At 43.3% G+C, this 14,033-nt stretch overlaps 1 protein-coding gene across 1 annotated transcript in view; it reads left to right on the forward strand.

Annotated features, from left to right (window-relative positions):
- LCP2 (lymphocyte cytosolic protein 2) overlaps positions 1–14,033 on the forward strand; it is a 1,300,494-nt gene that overhangs the window by 370,336 nt on the left and 916,125 nt on the right. The window contains exon 7 of the mRNA XM_077265986.1: positions 1,413–1,593. Within this exon, the coding sequence (XP_077122101.1) occupies positions 1,413–1,593 (181 nt within the window). The remainder of the gene's footprint in view (positions 1–1,412; positions 1,594–14,033) is intronic.

Here is a 14,033-nt window from a genome sequence, read left to right on the forward strand (position 1 = left end):
ACCGGAACTAAAAGAGCTACCTTGTCAGAATGCAGCATTACTGCTGCACATGGTGGCTCTTTCAGTTACAAACGCCTGGGGGGGGGGGTTGACAGGTTCCCTTTAAATAATTAGGATTATTTTTATCATTGACATCCTGTTCTAGTCTCCAGACAGCTGCAGCAAATCAATGGCCTTGGTGCTCATTTGACTGAAAAAGGGAAGTCACTTGCAATTACTGATGTAAAATATTGACCAAATAATGATAATGTGACCATAGAATAAAAAAATAACAGATACTACTGCTTTTTTAATCCTCTTCTGGATATATTTACGTTGTACAGTTGCTCAAATAACCTAAATGTGTGGTTTCACCTTAACAGTTTAGTAGAACTTACATAACCCAATGAGAGAGTTAGGTTATGTTCACATTTCCATTCTGACATACGTACTTCTTGGCTTTTTCATTTTGAGGATGAGGCAAATGAATTAATGTCCAAAACAGTGCATAAAAACGGTTAGAGCTACAGAATGCAAGGGTGCACAATTACTTGAGTAGATCCTTTTTATCAAAGACCAGATACTTTGCGGTGTAGCTGTGTATACGGAGAGATTTGTGGGGAAGGAGAAGATGTTTGTGTAAGGAGACAATGATATAAATGGTAATGGAGAGAAAAATACTTGAATAACAGCACAAGTGCACCAAACAGATAACTAAATGTATAAGGTGTGTGTGTCTGTGATAATGTGAGGGGCGCACTCTGTACACTTCTTGCAATTCCTAAGTAACGGCCAAGATGTAGAGACAGAACCAAATAGTAGGACACCCGATGTGAAGTTACTGAGGATTGGTGGCTGTGTGCAGTAGAGAGATCCTTGAAGTATGCGAATTCAGCATAAGCCGTATCTAAGCCTCTGAGGTTATGAAGGGATCCGATCCAGTGACTGCTGCTGGTGCATCAAGTGGTAGATGTCCACCAAACTAGGCAGCTAAGATCAGGCTACACTGTCAAGCGCCAGTGGGCTTCTGATACTTGCTTAATGTCCAAAACAGACCTATTAAAAACTGATGGAAATGGACTCTATGTTTGTTTTCAGAGTAGAAGAGAAAGCTCATCATGCAGAACTTTCCTTTCCATTGTATAAACTAACATAATGTAACTCAGTTGTAACTCAGTAGGAACCCAGTAACAATCAATGGTGCTTCTCTGCTCCCATTTTCCTCAGATATATCACTGATTCATTTTTGACATTAATTCTGTTTGTTCCTCAAAAATGAACAGCTGGAATGTCTTAACACAAGTATCATCACAGCCTTAGTTACATCTCATGTTAATTACATTATCCAGTTATATCTTTATCTTAGATTATTTCACTATCATTTTAATCTATGTATACTATCATATGTATTCTATATATACTTCATGATATAGGATGATGATGATGATGACTATGAGAATCCTGATGAGCAAGATCTTGAAGCAGATTATGAATCCCCAGCTGCTGAAGATGAAGATAGTAATAACAGTGATGACTATGAACCACCTCCTTCCAATAATGATATTCTTCCAGTTAACCTTCCCAAAACAAATACTTCCAACCCAGATTACATTGGTAAATCATTTTCATATATACGCATGTTTTGTAATCATTTAGTTTTATTTTGAATGTAAATAAGGCAGAATATGGCATATAGCTCAATCAGTTTAAAATAAGATGCTAACTGATGGTCAATAAAAGGGGTTCTTTCGCGTAAACAATGTCTCTCATATCCATAGCATAGTTGATAACTCATTGATCCGTGGGGAAGCTGACCATGGGGGCTGGCACTGTTTGGAAGAACGGGGAACTTTTATCACAGAATTTCAAAATGGAATGGCGGGTTGGATGTCTGATCAAAACTCCATTCGTCTTCAATGGTGCTGCCAGAAAACACAAAGTGCAACAATCAGCAGACACATAGGGAATGAATGGAGCGGTGGTCGAACATGACACTCCATTTGAACAGGTATAAAAGTTCCCCATTTTGCCAAACAGAACAGGTTTCAGCAGTCAGGTCCCCACCAATCAATAAGTTATCAATGCATCTCAGCCTTTGTTTAGCAGTATATTGCAGGTATCTTAAAGGAACCTGACAGCTTGCATACAGTATATCTCACAAACTGACCAGTCTTTATCTCACTCTTTCTACTGCTTCCATCAAGCTCCTTTGTTTAGTTGGCCTGGGATATGCAAATGAATGGACGACCAGTCTAGAGGGCATTTTCCTCCTGGTGGACACCCTTGTCAGTGTGAGCAACATGATTTGCAAGAGTGACATCATCACCAGCTCTTTGCAAATCTCTGCCTCCCTGACAATGCACACAGAAGCCAGATGTACACATTCCACCTTTATCAATGCACTGCATCTGCCCAAGGAGGCATTGGGGAGAAGGACACTGCTAGCTGTTGCCTCCTACTCTACAAATCTTGCATCTGGCTGTCCTATATCACTTCTGCCTCCCTGGGCATGTGCAGTCTGCTGGTACTGCCAGGGTGTGTACACCCAGTCAAGGACTCAGAGATTTGCAAAGAGACTGTGGTGACATGATAAACAGGAGGTTTAGTTTAAAGGTACCGTCACATTAAGCGACGCTGCAGCGATAGCGACAGCGATGCCGATCGCTGCAGCGTCGCTGTTTGATCGCTGGGGAGCTGTCACACAGACCGCTCTCCAGCGACCAACGATGCCGAGGTCCCCGGGTAACCAGGGTAAGCATCGGGTTGCTAAGCGCAGGGCCGCGCTTAGTAACCCGATGTTTACCCTGGTTACCAGCGTAAAAGTTAAAAAAACAAACAGCACATACTCACCAGCGCGTCCCCCAGCCTCTGCTTCCTGACACTGACTGAGCTCCGGCCCTAACAGCACAGCGGTGACGTCACCGCTGTGCTTTCACTTTCAGTTTAGGGCCGGCGCTCAGTCAGTGTCAGGAAGCAGAGGCTTGGGGACGCGCTGGTGAGTATGTGCTGTTTGTTTTTTTAACTTTTACGCTGGTAACCAGGGTAAACATCGGGTTACTAAGCGCGGCCCTGCGCTTAGTAACCCGATGTTTACCCTGGTTACCAGTGTAAAATATCGCTGGTATGGTTGCTTTTGCTGTCAAACACGGCGATACACGGCGACCTAGCGACCAAATAATGTGCAGACCTTCTAGCAGCGACCAGCAATTTCACAGCGGGATTCTGATCGCTGCTGCGTGTCAAATACAGCGATATCGCTCCCTAGGACGCTGCAACGTCACAGATCGCTGGCGACGTTGCTTAGTGTGACGGTACCTTAAGTGTATAGGTAAATCCAATGACTTAAAGGTACCTTCACACGAAGCGACGCTGCAGCGATAGCGACAACGATGTCGATCGCTGCAGCATCGCTGTTTGGTCGCTGGAGAGCTGTCACACAGACCGCTCTCCAGCGATCAACTATGCCGAGGTCCCCTGGTAACCAGGGTAAACATCGGGTAACTAAGCGCAGGGCCGCGCTTAGTAACCCGATGTTTACCCTGGTTACCAGCGTAAAATCTAAAAAAAACAAACAGCACATACTTACATTCACGTCCCCCTGCGTCCACTTCCTGACTGACTGAGCGCCGTACAGTGAGAGCAGAGCGGTGACGTCACCGCTGTGCTGCTTTCACTTTCACTTTGCGGCGCTGAGTCAGAGGAGGAAGCCGACTGCAGGGGACGCAATGTGAGTATGTGCTGTTTGTTTTTTTTACATTTTACGCTAGTAACCAGGGTAAACATCGGGTAACTAAGCGCGGCCCTGCGCTTAGTAACCCGATGTTTACCCTGGTTACCAGTGTAAAATATCGCTGGTATCGTTGCTTTTGCTTTCAAACACAACGATACACAGCGATCGGACGACCAAATAAAGTTCTGGACTTTATTCAGCGACCAGCGACATCACAGCAGGATCCTGATCGCTGCTGCGTGTCAAACGAAACGATATCGCTAGCGAGGACGCTGCAACGTCACGGATTGCTAGCGCTATCGTTATAATGTCGTTTCGTGTGAAGGTACCTTTACCGTTCCTTTGTGACCCTCACAGTTTAAGTGACTCGCCTGTGGCCCCATATAGTATCAGTGCATATGTCCCCTTTTGTGGTCCCCGTACAATAATAATATTCCTCTTTGTGCCTGACAGTATTAATGTCCATCTTTATGCTGAAATAAAGTAGGGAAGCCCCCCTCCCCAATGACACCCATTGAGCAATAGTGTCCAATGAATTAATAATATATGAGGCCACAACGAGTGCATTGTTATACAGAGTCCCAATGGATGAGGCACTGTTAATGTTTGGAGCCACAATGGAGACATCACTGATGTTTGAATCCACAAGGGAGCATTGCTAATGTATTGGGCCTCAATGGAAGTATTGTTAATTTATGAGGTCACAATGAAGACATGGTTAATGTGGCCCCATACATTAATAAAGTTCCTCCATATAGCCTAATGTCCCCCATTTTTGGGCCCCATGTTGTATAGTGTCCCCCTCTCTGGCTCTCATGGAGGTTTTTAAAAGCTTAAACACGATCATACTCACCAATCTTGACTCCCAGGATGAGTGACACCTTCTTCCTGTTCCATCGAACCCACATTGCAGGCAGCACAGTGCGCTGTCAAAGACGTCATCTGCTACCACACAACTCTAATAATATGCAGAACAAGATGATTTTCTTACCCTGTAATAAAATAAAGCAATGTAAATAACACCTATTTTTAAATCGTGATCAAAATATAATTTCCATCCCAAAATTATATCATTAAAAACAATGTCTCACCCTGCAAAATTAAGCCATCACACAGCTCCATCGAATGACAAAAGTATAACTCTTCATGCATAAAACAAGCCCTGATATGTCTATGTGGACAGAAAAGTAAATATTCAAATTGTCTCTTCAGAGAGGAAGAGGGCTTGAACTCTATGGCCACCTATTGGAAGTAGCAATCTAAAAAGTCAATACTGATCCTTTAATAAGCCTTGAAATATGACTTAGGATAAAAGTCAAATCAGAATCTCAATGTGTAGACACATTGTTTCGTGTTTTGCCCCTTGTCAGTGCAATGTATGAAATTTGATTTGGTGGGTGAGAGTCTGAGGTCATGTGCACATGTTGCGCATTTGTTGTGGATCCGCAGCATTTTTTCTTTGCAGAATTGCACCAATTCTGCAAAGGAGTGCACAAGCAAGGTTAATCAATGGGAACCCAGAATTGGTGTGCACATGCTGCGGAAATTCCGTCCTAATTTGCAGAGTTTTATTTTCCGCAGCATGTCAATTCTTTTTGTGGATCTGCAGTGTTTCTGCACCCATTGACTATTGAGTCAGTCAAATCTGCAGCCAAACCGCAGGTGTAAAAAGGTTTGCAGATTTGCATGCCAAAAATGCTGCAGAAAGGAAATTATGTCAGAAGGAGGAAGAGTGTGGGGGCGGAAAATATGTTTGAGCTGAGAATATGTGTGTGGGTGGAGAATATGTGTGAGCGGAGAATATGTGCATGTCTGTCTGTCTGCGGGTGTCTGCGTCTGTCTGCGTGTGTGTGTATGTCTGTCTGTGGGTGTCTGTGTGTGCATCTGTCTGCGGGTGTGTGTGTCTGTAGGTGTCTGTGTGTGTACCCAGGCGTTGTCTGATGGAACTACTACTCTTATCCGGCTATGGAAACAGAAAGACATGGGCTACTTGCACAGTGAACAAGTCTGTAGGAGCATGTTCACACACCACCAACAAACATCAAGGTATACCCATATAGAGCAGTCTTAACAGAAGTATGCAATCCTTATCTCATGTATTTAAAAACCTGATCATCTGTATATTACCTGTATGAGCAGGGTTCAGAGAGGAAATGTCCATGTGGACATGCTGAATGGAACAGCTTTTGTGCAGATAGCCCACAAAGAGTGGTGGATAACTCCCTAGTCTTGTAGATACATGAGAACAATTAAGGAAACAGAAACACATGGGCTACTTACACAGTGAACAAGTCTGTAGGAACATGTTCACACCCCACCAAGAAACTTGAAGACACAAAAGAGCACAGTAAAACCAAAACCACTCCATTGCAGAAAAATCACAGTAATCAGCAAGTGCTAGTAAAAAAGATGTAAAAAACAGGGTATTTGGTTGATACGTTTTTTGCAAAAAATGTATACTATCCTATCCGGCTATGTCTGCTGTCACATATACCAGTGACAGCATGAGCCGATGATGGGAGAGTAGTCCCATCGTCAGGTACCTGTGTTCAATTGTAAAATAAAAATAAAAACATTTACATGATTACATACAATATACATACTCACCAAACACTTAATCCCCGACGCCCGCGTCTCCTGCATGCAATCAAAAATAATAAAACCAACATATGCTTACCTTTCTGCCTTAGTCCATTTAATAAAGAGTGTCCCATGACAATCTCACATGTAGAACAGTTACATCGGGAGATATGACCGCTCTACCCAGTCTCTGGCGATACATTGACAGGAGGTGATCGCTCCCGCAGTGTATCACTTAGCCACCGTGAGAGTTAACCATAGTTCATCAGCTGATTAGCTCCAGTGCTCTTACTTGCGTCACTGCTGCATGAGAAAATTCTCACATAGGGGTGCTGTAAGTGACAGCACCGAAACTGATGAACTCTGGTGAACGCTCAGTGATACACTGCGGGAGGGATTATCTCATTTAAGTGTATCGACAGAGGCAGAGTAGAGTGGTCACATCTCCCAATGTGACTGTTCTACATGTGAGATCGTTGTGGGACACTCAGTAATGGACTACGTCGGACAGGAGGTATTATATGTTGGTTTATTATTTTATTTTTGTTGTAGGAGATGAAGGCGTCGGGGATTAGGCGTTCAGGACTAAAGGACTTTATTCTGGCCGTGTCTTTATTTATCATGTAACTATAGGATTAGCAATGGATAGGTTTCTTATAGACGCCTCTCCACTAAAACCTGTGGGCTTGATGTCACCTGACAATACAAAGGTGACATCAACCCTACAAATATGAACCCCACTTGCCACCGACACAGGGCAAGTGGGAAGAGTGAGACTAATCGCCAGCAATTTCTGGGATGGGTGAGAGCTGATGTTTTTAGCTTGGGGGGCTACCAGTATCCATTGCCCCTTCCCAGGCTATTAATATCAGCAAATAAGTAGGAGAAAAAGGAGCAAAACAATGACATGTGATAAAAGTCAACACATCAATTTTATTAAATTATTAAATAGTATAAACATCACCACAATATTTAACACACCATGTAATGCAGATAGCTAAGTCACCACCCTCATAGACCTCCCACACAGAAATAGTATGCACTGGCCCGTCACAAGCAAAAATATCCTATGATCATAAGAGGAAACAGGGCAGAGGCCAGAAACAAGGTAAGCAAGGCAGACAAAATATGAATAAACATATGCACTAAACGTATCCATCCTTAAGGTGCAGCAGTAAATAGTGAAGGTATACCATGATTACCGGTAAACAGGTAGGGGCAAGAGGGGTCAGATGTGAAGTCCCGACGTGCATTTCGCGGATGTGTGGGGCCGCTTTCTCAAGGAAGTATACAATAAACCCCCACCAGGACCTTAAAGTAACACGATGAACCTGGTCACATGGCCAAAATCGGCCAATCACGGTGGCGTAAATCGGTGCATGCGCACACGTCGGGGAAAAAGCCCCAGAACACCATGCGCACAGCATAGAGACGCCCATCCGTAGGCAGGACCCAGTCGGACACAGCGCGATGCCTACAGCCACGCAAAGAGGTGTAGTGATAAATCATATGTCACAAACCATATTGCCGGTAAGATGCCATGCACAAGGAACCACTATAAGAATGCATATTCAATCAAAGCAATCACAAATTACAATTTCAGCGCATAGTCGTGCAGTCCATGAGTGCTGTAAGAATATTGTTCTCTTGTCCATGCGATGTGGAGTACATTTCAGGTTTAATCCTCAGATCCATAGGGGTAGTTTTCCCAATGCAAAACATAATAAAATACAATACAGTCGAGGTCACGAACACTAGGAAAACAATAAAATAAAATGTAATTAAAAACAAGCAAACAAAGAGCAAAAATCCAAAGGGACTTGGACAAAGGGGCATAAAGGAACAGGAGGTAAGATAACCAGCAATAATATTGAGGACATTATAAGAAGGGAGCAAAGCTTAAGGATTCATTAAGTCCCTTTGGTGGCATAGTGTCCAATTGGACGATCCATCTAGTTTCAACTTGTGAGAGGAGTTTCTTATTGTCACCTCCTCTTATGCCCATATGGAGGGCATCAATCTCCCTCACTTTTAATATTCTTGCATCACTATTATGAAATAGTTTAAAATGATGATGAGGTCATTTTTGGAGCTGACCCAGTGTGGCTAGGGGTAGTGGACAATTTTTGTCACCCCCCAGTTTCCAAGTATGTATATGGGATTTTTGTTATTATTAATATCAGCCCACAGCTGTCTGCCTAGCCTTTGATTGTTCGATTTTATAGGGGAACGCTATGTCAATTGTTTTCTGGGGTTCCCTGTAAACTATCCAGTAAAGGCTAAGCAAACAGCTGTGAGCTAATAGTAATAGTCTAGGAACCTTTATGACTATTGGCTCCTTTCCAGAATATTAACATCTGCCCTCGGCCGTCGGCTTTCCCTTTGCTGGTTATTAAAATTATGTGGGAGCCCACACATTTTTTTTAATTTTTTGAAAGAAACAGATATTGCATTTCACACAGATTTCTTACAGTTACTTTTTTGTTACAGCATATGTAGGTTAATGCTCCTACATAGGCTGGTGTGTGTCTTTATTTAATATTAATGAGGGTATATGGCTGAAGAGTTTGAACAAGGAAATTACATCACAATTCTTTATTTGTTTTTTTTTAATAATATATCTTTATTTAGCTCTATGGATTTACAAAAACGCAAGAAAATCCGCATGAAATTCTGCATGAAAATCCACATCAAAAACACATCCAGTCCGCATAAAAATTTGGATTTTAAACTGAGTTTTCTGCCAAGAGAGGCAGAAACCACACAGAATTTTACACAAGACTAGAACATATATACCAACAGAACATCAGTATAAATAATCAAAAATATCCTAATGGCGACTCAATTAGAATTATAATCACTAAGGAGAACTATAAGTCACAAAATGCCAAAATCATTTTTATATATACAATCATCAAAGTTTTATTGAAAAATATTTTGCATAAAACATTAAAATCATGTACCAAAATTCATGTGATGAATCATAAGTGCATCCAAAAATCCAAGATACATGGAAAAGGACTTTGCTGGGTATACTGAGGTATCCGTATGCTAAAATACAGCTATATCATTATCATCAGGTCTGACCAAACAATGCATAGGCTGTGACACATATAATAACAATATCAGTGCATTTCATTCCCACATTTACTTGTCACAAGCCTAATGACAATCAAATTATCATGCGCATTGCAAGTGGATTAAACAGTTTTACCCAGGCTGTGACACAACTTAATAACAACAGTGTCAAAGCATATCATGCCCATAGTATTTGTCACAAGCCTGATAATCTCATTACAGTGCGCATTGCTAATAGATTAAGCAGAGTTTACCCATAACATTGCGGCAGGTCAGATTGCGATGTGTATTATAAATAGGTTAAACGGATTTACCCATAATGGTGCAGCAAGTCCAATTCCAGTCCCGGAAAATAACCCCAACGCACGTTTCGCGTGTAGTGAATCCCGCTTCCTCAGGGGGCGTGACTAGAACATACGAAGGAGAAATGCACAGGAAACCATAATGTAAAACATTAAGTTTATTAAAGATGATCTAAAATAGTGCATGAACAACGGATTGCATATGAAGACAGTGTCCGGTCAGAAATCAAGGGGACACCACAGCCAACAAGAAAAAACATGTAGTGGTAGTTACAATTAAAGATGCTAATTGTCTCTTCAGAGAGGAAGAGAAATAAAACTCTAGTGCAACCTATTGGAAGGTAGCAATCCTACAAGTCAATGCCGACCCTTTAACGAGCCATTGTCACATGACTTAGGATAATAGCCGAACCATCTCGGCATGCTTAGCATGTCTATCTCCGCAAGGAGTAACAATGCTTCTTGGATATCGGTTGGACGCCTCTCACACAGCCAAACCAGAACTCCACTTTGCACTGATGAGGGGCAGTACCCCGAAACACAGTGTCTGCAAATTGAGATTCTGGTTTGGCTATTATCCTAAGTCATGTTGATATGGAAATTTGGTTTGCGATGAATCTATCCCAGTGTGTGTGCTCCGGCCATTCCCAATTATCAGATCAGGAATGTTGAGCGCTCAAGAATGACTCTGACACAAAGTGACAGTTTAACATTCCATTCCAATCCCTGGTTTATTCCTTGATACATAGTTTTATAAATGAGTATAAAGGGAGGGGAGGGGGGGTGGTTAGTAAATTAACATACAATTTAGCTATTATTTAATTGGCTGACTGAGTACATAATGTATTTAACTGAGTACATGGCATATTCTAACTATGGTCTACCTAGCAACAAGCTGATTTAGCACTCTTGGAAATAGCGGTCACCCTTATCCTGCTATTCAGCAACATTCTTAGACATTAGTTTCAGAACATCTGGTCTAACTTCCCGTTTTCTGGTGTTTGAGACATAGTGGAAAGTACCGAGGACCATCATGTGATTAAGTTGAGCAATTGATTATAAAGTAGCTGAGTAGATAGTTATATAGATTTGCTTTTTATGTAAGTATATATGATTTAAAGGAGTATACATGCAAGTGAGATCTACATGATATATATATTTCTATCACAATCCCCCCTTAGGTATCACTTTCCCTAATCCTAGCCTCCTGTCCCAAAGCGCTGCAACTCTTTTGTGCTGCCGGTGAACTGACATATGCCTAATGCACATGCCCTACCCCATACAGACTTTTCGCAAATGGGCGGTCAGGAGATCTGTCCCTAAAAGGGGGTAGAAGCATGCACAGTCTCATATTGGCGAACTTGTCCAATCAGTTCCACATATTCATCATCATCAGGGTTGGAGGAGCCGTCAGGTGGGTGAATCTGAATTCGGATAGGTTCGTCCAGGACGAGATGTGGCATCAGGTTTGTTGTTTCCTTGACTGTCTTTTCCATCATCCTGTGGATACAAGGGATTACGCAGCAACCAGAAATTATCACAAGAACAAAAATAACAAGTATGGCTGCCCCAATCTGTGCTAGCAACCTTTGCCATCCACTCATCCATCCAAAGTACTGGTCCCAAGGATCTTTCACTCCTGAGTTTTGTTTCAATTCCTCTGATAGCTCAGTGAGTTTCTTTATCGCCACCAAGACTTTACCATTGGGGCCAGTATTGTCTGGGATGTAGGTGCAACAGGTGTCTTTGATCATTTTACAAACACCTCCTTTCTCAGCTAGAATCATGTCTAAGGCCATCCTATTCTGGAATTCCATGATGGAAGTGGGGCCCAACTGGTCTGCCAGACCTTTCAGAGCATCTCGGGTGTAGTTAACAAATCTCTGCTGGTTGTAATACACGTAATTTATCCAATCAACATTTTTGTTCACAGTTATTATTGGCAACAATGACTCAAATCCTGCCTTGACCTGGTCTCTGGCTTTAAATTCATCAGGTACCCACCTAGGCACACCTAGGATCAAAACTGCCATTTGGGGCACTTGCCCATTTTGGTCTGTTTACTGCAGTACTGGGTGAGGACTCATGGGTGTAGGGAAAAAGGTGGAAGGGCATCAGAATTTTTGCCAGTGCACATTGGCCTACCTAAACACCTTCCAGTCTACTACGTATCTTCATATCACCACAGATCCAGTATATGTCACCTAGGGAAACCACATGATTAATTAGGTTGTCAGTGGTGGTACTGTACTCTGAGCAGAACCCCTTGGTGAAGTTTTTTACATCCCTGCCAGTCCCTGTCCATGTGTAACAGGTGTAATTACCAGGGTATATTGTTATTCCAGTCCCTGGGGGGTGTATCTTTAGTCATGAGTGGGTACTTAGACTTCCAGTCTTCACAGGATGCAGAATGAGATGAGTTAGTGTATATGCTAAGGAAACAGGCCTGCTGGGATTCTGGGATGTCAAGTGGCACTGTGCCCAGATGGGGTCTGGCTCCGGCACATGCATAACAGCCACTCCCATTATGCTGTTGGGCTGTGTATCTTACCCATTCTAGCCAGTAATTGGTTTCAGAAAACCCAGTCTCTACTGCTAAAGTCTCCTCATAGGTTGGGTCTGTCAGTACCATTACGTTACTAGGGGTCTCCTGAGTCACATTAGGCTTGTCAGCTACATTTGCCAGCTTGAATTTTACTGAGTACTGTACGGGGGGTTTGCGCTCACCACTTGGAGGTGTGCTGCTCATTATATAAGTACCGACATCACCTGGGGAGGGGATTTCAATGCTAAGTATGAGCCGGTTGCATTCTCCCCTGGTGCTGCACCCCTTCCTGAAAGCCTGCTTTGTTAGATGCATACGGTCAATAAGTGACTTGCCATCTTTATCTTTCCTGTTTAGGGCTGATGGGGGTTTGTATCCCCAACTGTCACCAGTGTTCCATGCTGCCACTCGCCAGTATTTACATTTGTCTCCCCAATATTTATCTGCAACACAAATGTACTGAGTCCCATGCCCCAAGCTGTCCAGCAGTGTGGATGGGCAGTGTACCACATAGCAGTAATCAAACAGGTATGTAATTATGTGTGCTGATGTATCGAACCAGAAAATGGTGTAATCCCCATCCTTGGTGATCTCCCCTCCCAGAGGTGGGGCACATGGAGCTTCTGCCCCCAGAATATGTATCACACAGAGGATATACAGGATCATTCTGGCTTTGGCGTATCTTCTGGTACGGGAGCCTTCTTGCAGTGCGATGCGTGGATCCAAGTGGGTCTTCCCTCTAGTTTCACAGAGGTTGGTGTCGTCAACAGCACTTGGAAGGGACCGTCAAATCAGGGGTCGAGCGTTCTCCTCACAAACTTCTTTACCAACACCCAGTCTCCTGGTTTCAGGGAGTGCGTACCGGGTACCGCTCCTGGATCTGGTAATGAAGAGAAAACTCGAGAATGGACATCCGCTAGTTTTTTGGTCAGTTGAATTACATAAGCAGACAAAGTATCATATTGCATTGCCAACTGCTGAGGGAAGAATACCCCTAACCTAGGGCTGGATCCAAACAGAATCTCATGTGGTGACAGCTTTTCTGGGCCCCGGGGAGTGTGCCCTACACTAAACAGTGCAATGGGAAGTGTTTCATGCCATGGTTTGCGTGTCTCTTGGGCAACTTTCAACATCCTGTTCTTAAGTGTCCCATTCAATCTTTCTACTTTCCCGCTACTCTGAGGGTGGTAGGGAGTGTGTAGGCCTAAATCTGACCCTACTGCTGACCAGATCTCCCTTGTGAGGTTTGCTGTGATTGCGGGCTCCTGATCACTCTCTATCACTTCTGGGACCCTGTATCTGCACACGAAATCTGAGAGTAGCTTCTTAGCAGTAGTCTTTGCTGACTGATTCCTCACTGGGAAAGCTTCTGTCCATCCTGAAAACACGTCCACGACCACAAGGGCATATTCAAATCCTCCACTTGGCGGCATCTGGATGTGGTCTATCTGGATCCTCTGGAAGGGGTACAGCGGTCTGGCAAGATGATGTGTGGGAACTTTCTCCATTCTTCCAGGGTTGCATTTGCCGCAGGTCAAACAGCTGTTTGTGAACTTGGCTGTTAGGGTGGAGATCCCTGGAGCGAACCAGTGAGCACCAATCAGATTATTCATCTGTGTCTTTGATCTGTGCGTGGGCCCATGTGCCCACTGGACCACCATAGGGTACATGCTTCGGGGTAAACAGGGTTTGTAGTCCATTGAGTATACCCTTCCTTCTTGATGTGTTGCACCCTTCCGCATCCAACTCTCTTTCTCCTCCTTTGGAGCCTGCTCTTGCAACTTCTTGAATAGATCCCAAGATGTCATCTCATCTGGTG

This window comes from Ranitomeya variabilis, chromosome 5, assembly GCF_051348905.1.
Source record: "Ranitomeya variabilis isolate aRanVar5 chromosome 5, aRanVar5.hap1, whole genome shotgun sequence".
Taxonomy (NCBI): domain Eukaryota; kingdom Metazoa; phylum Chordata; class Amphibia; order Anura; family Dendrobatidae; genus Ranitomeya; species Ranitomeya variabilis.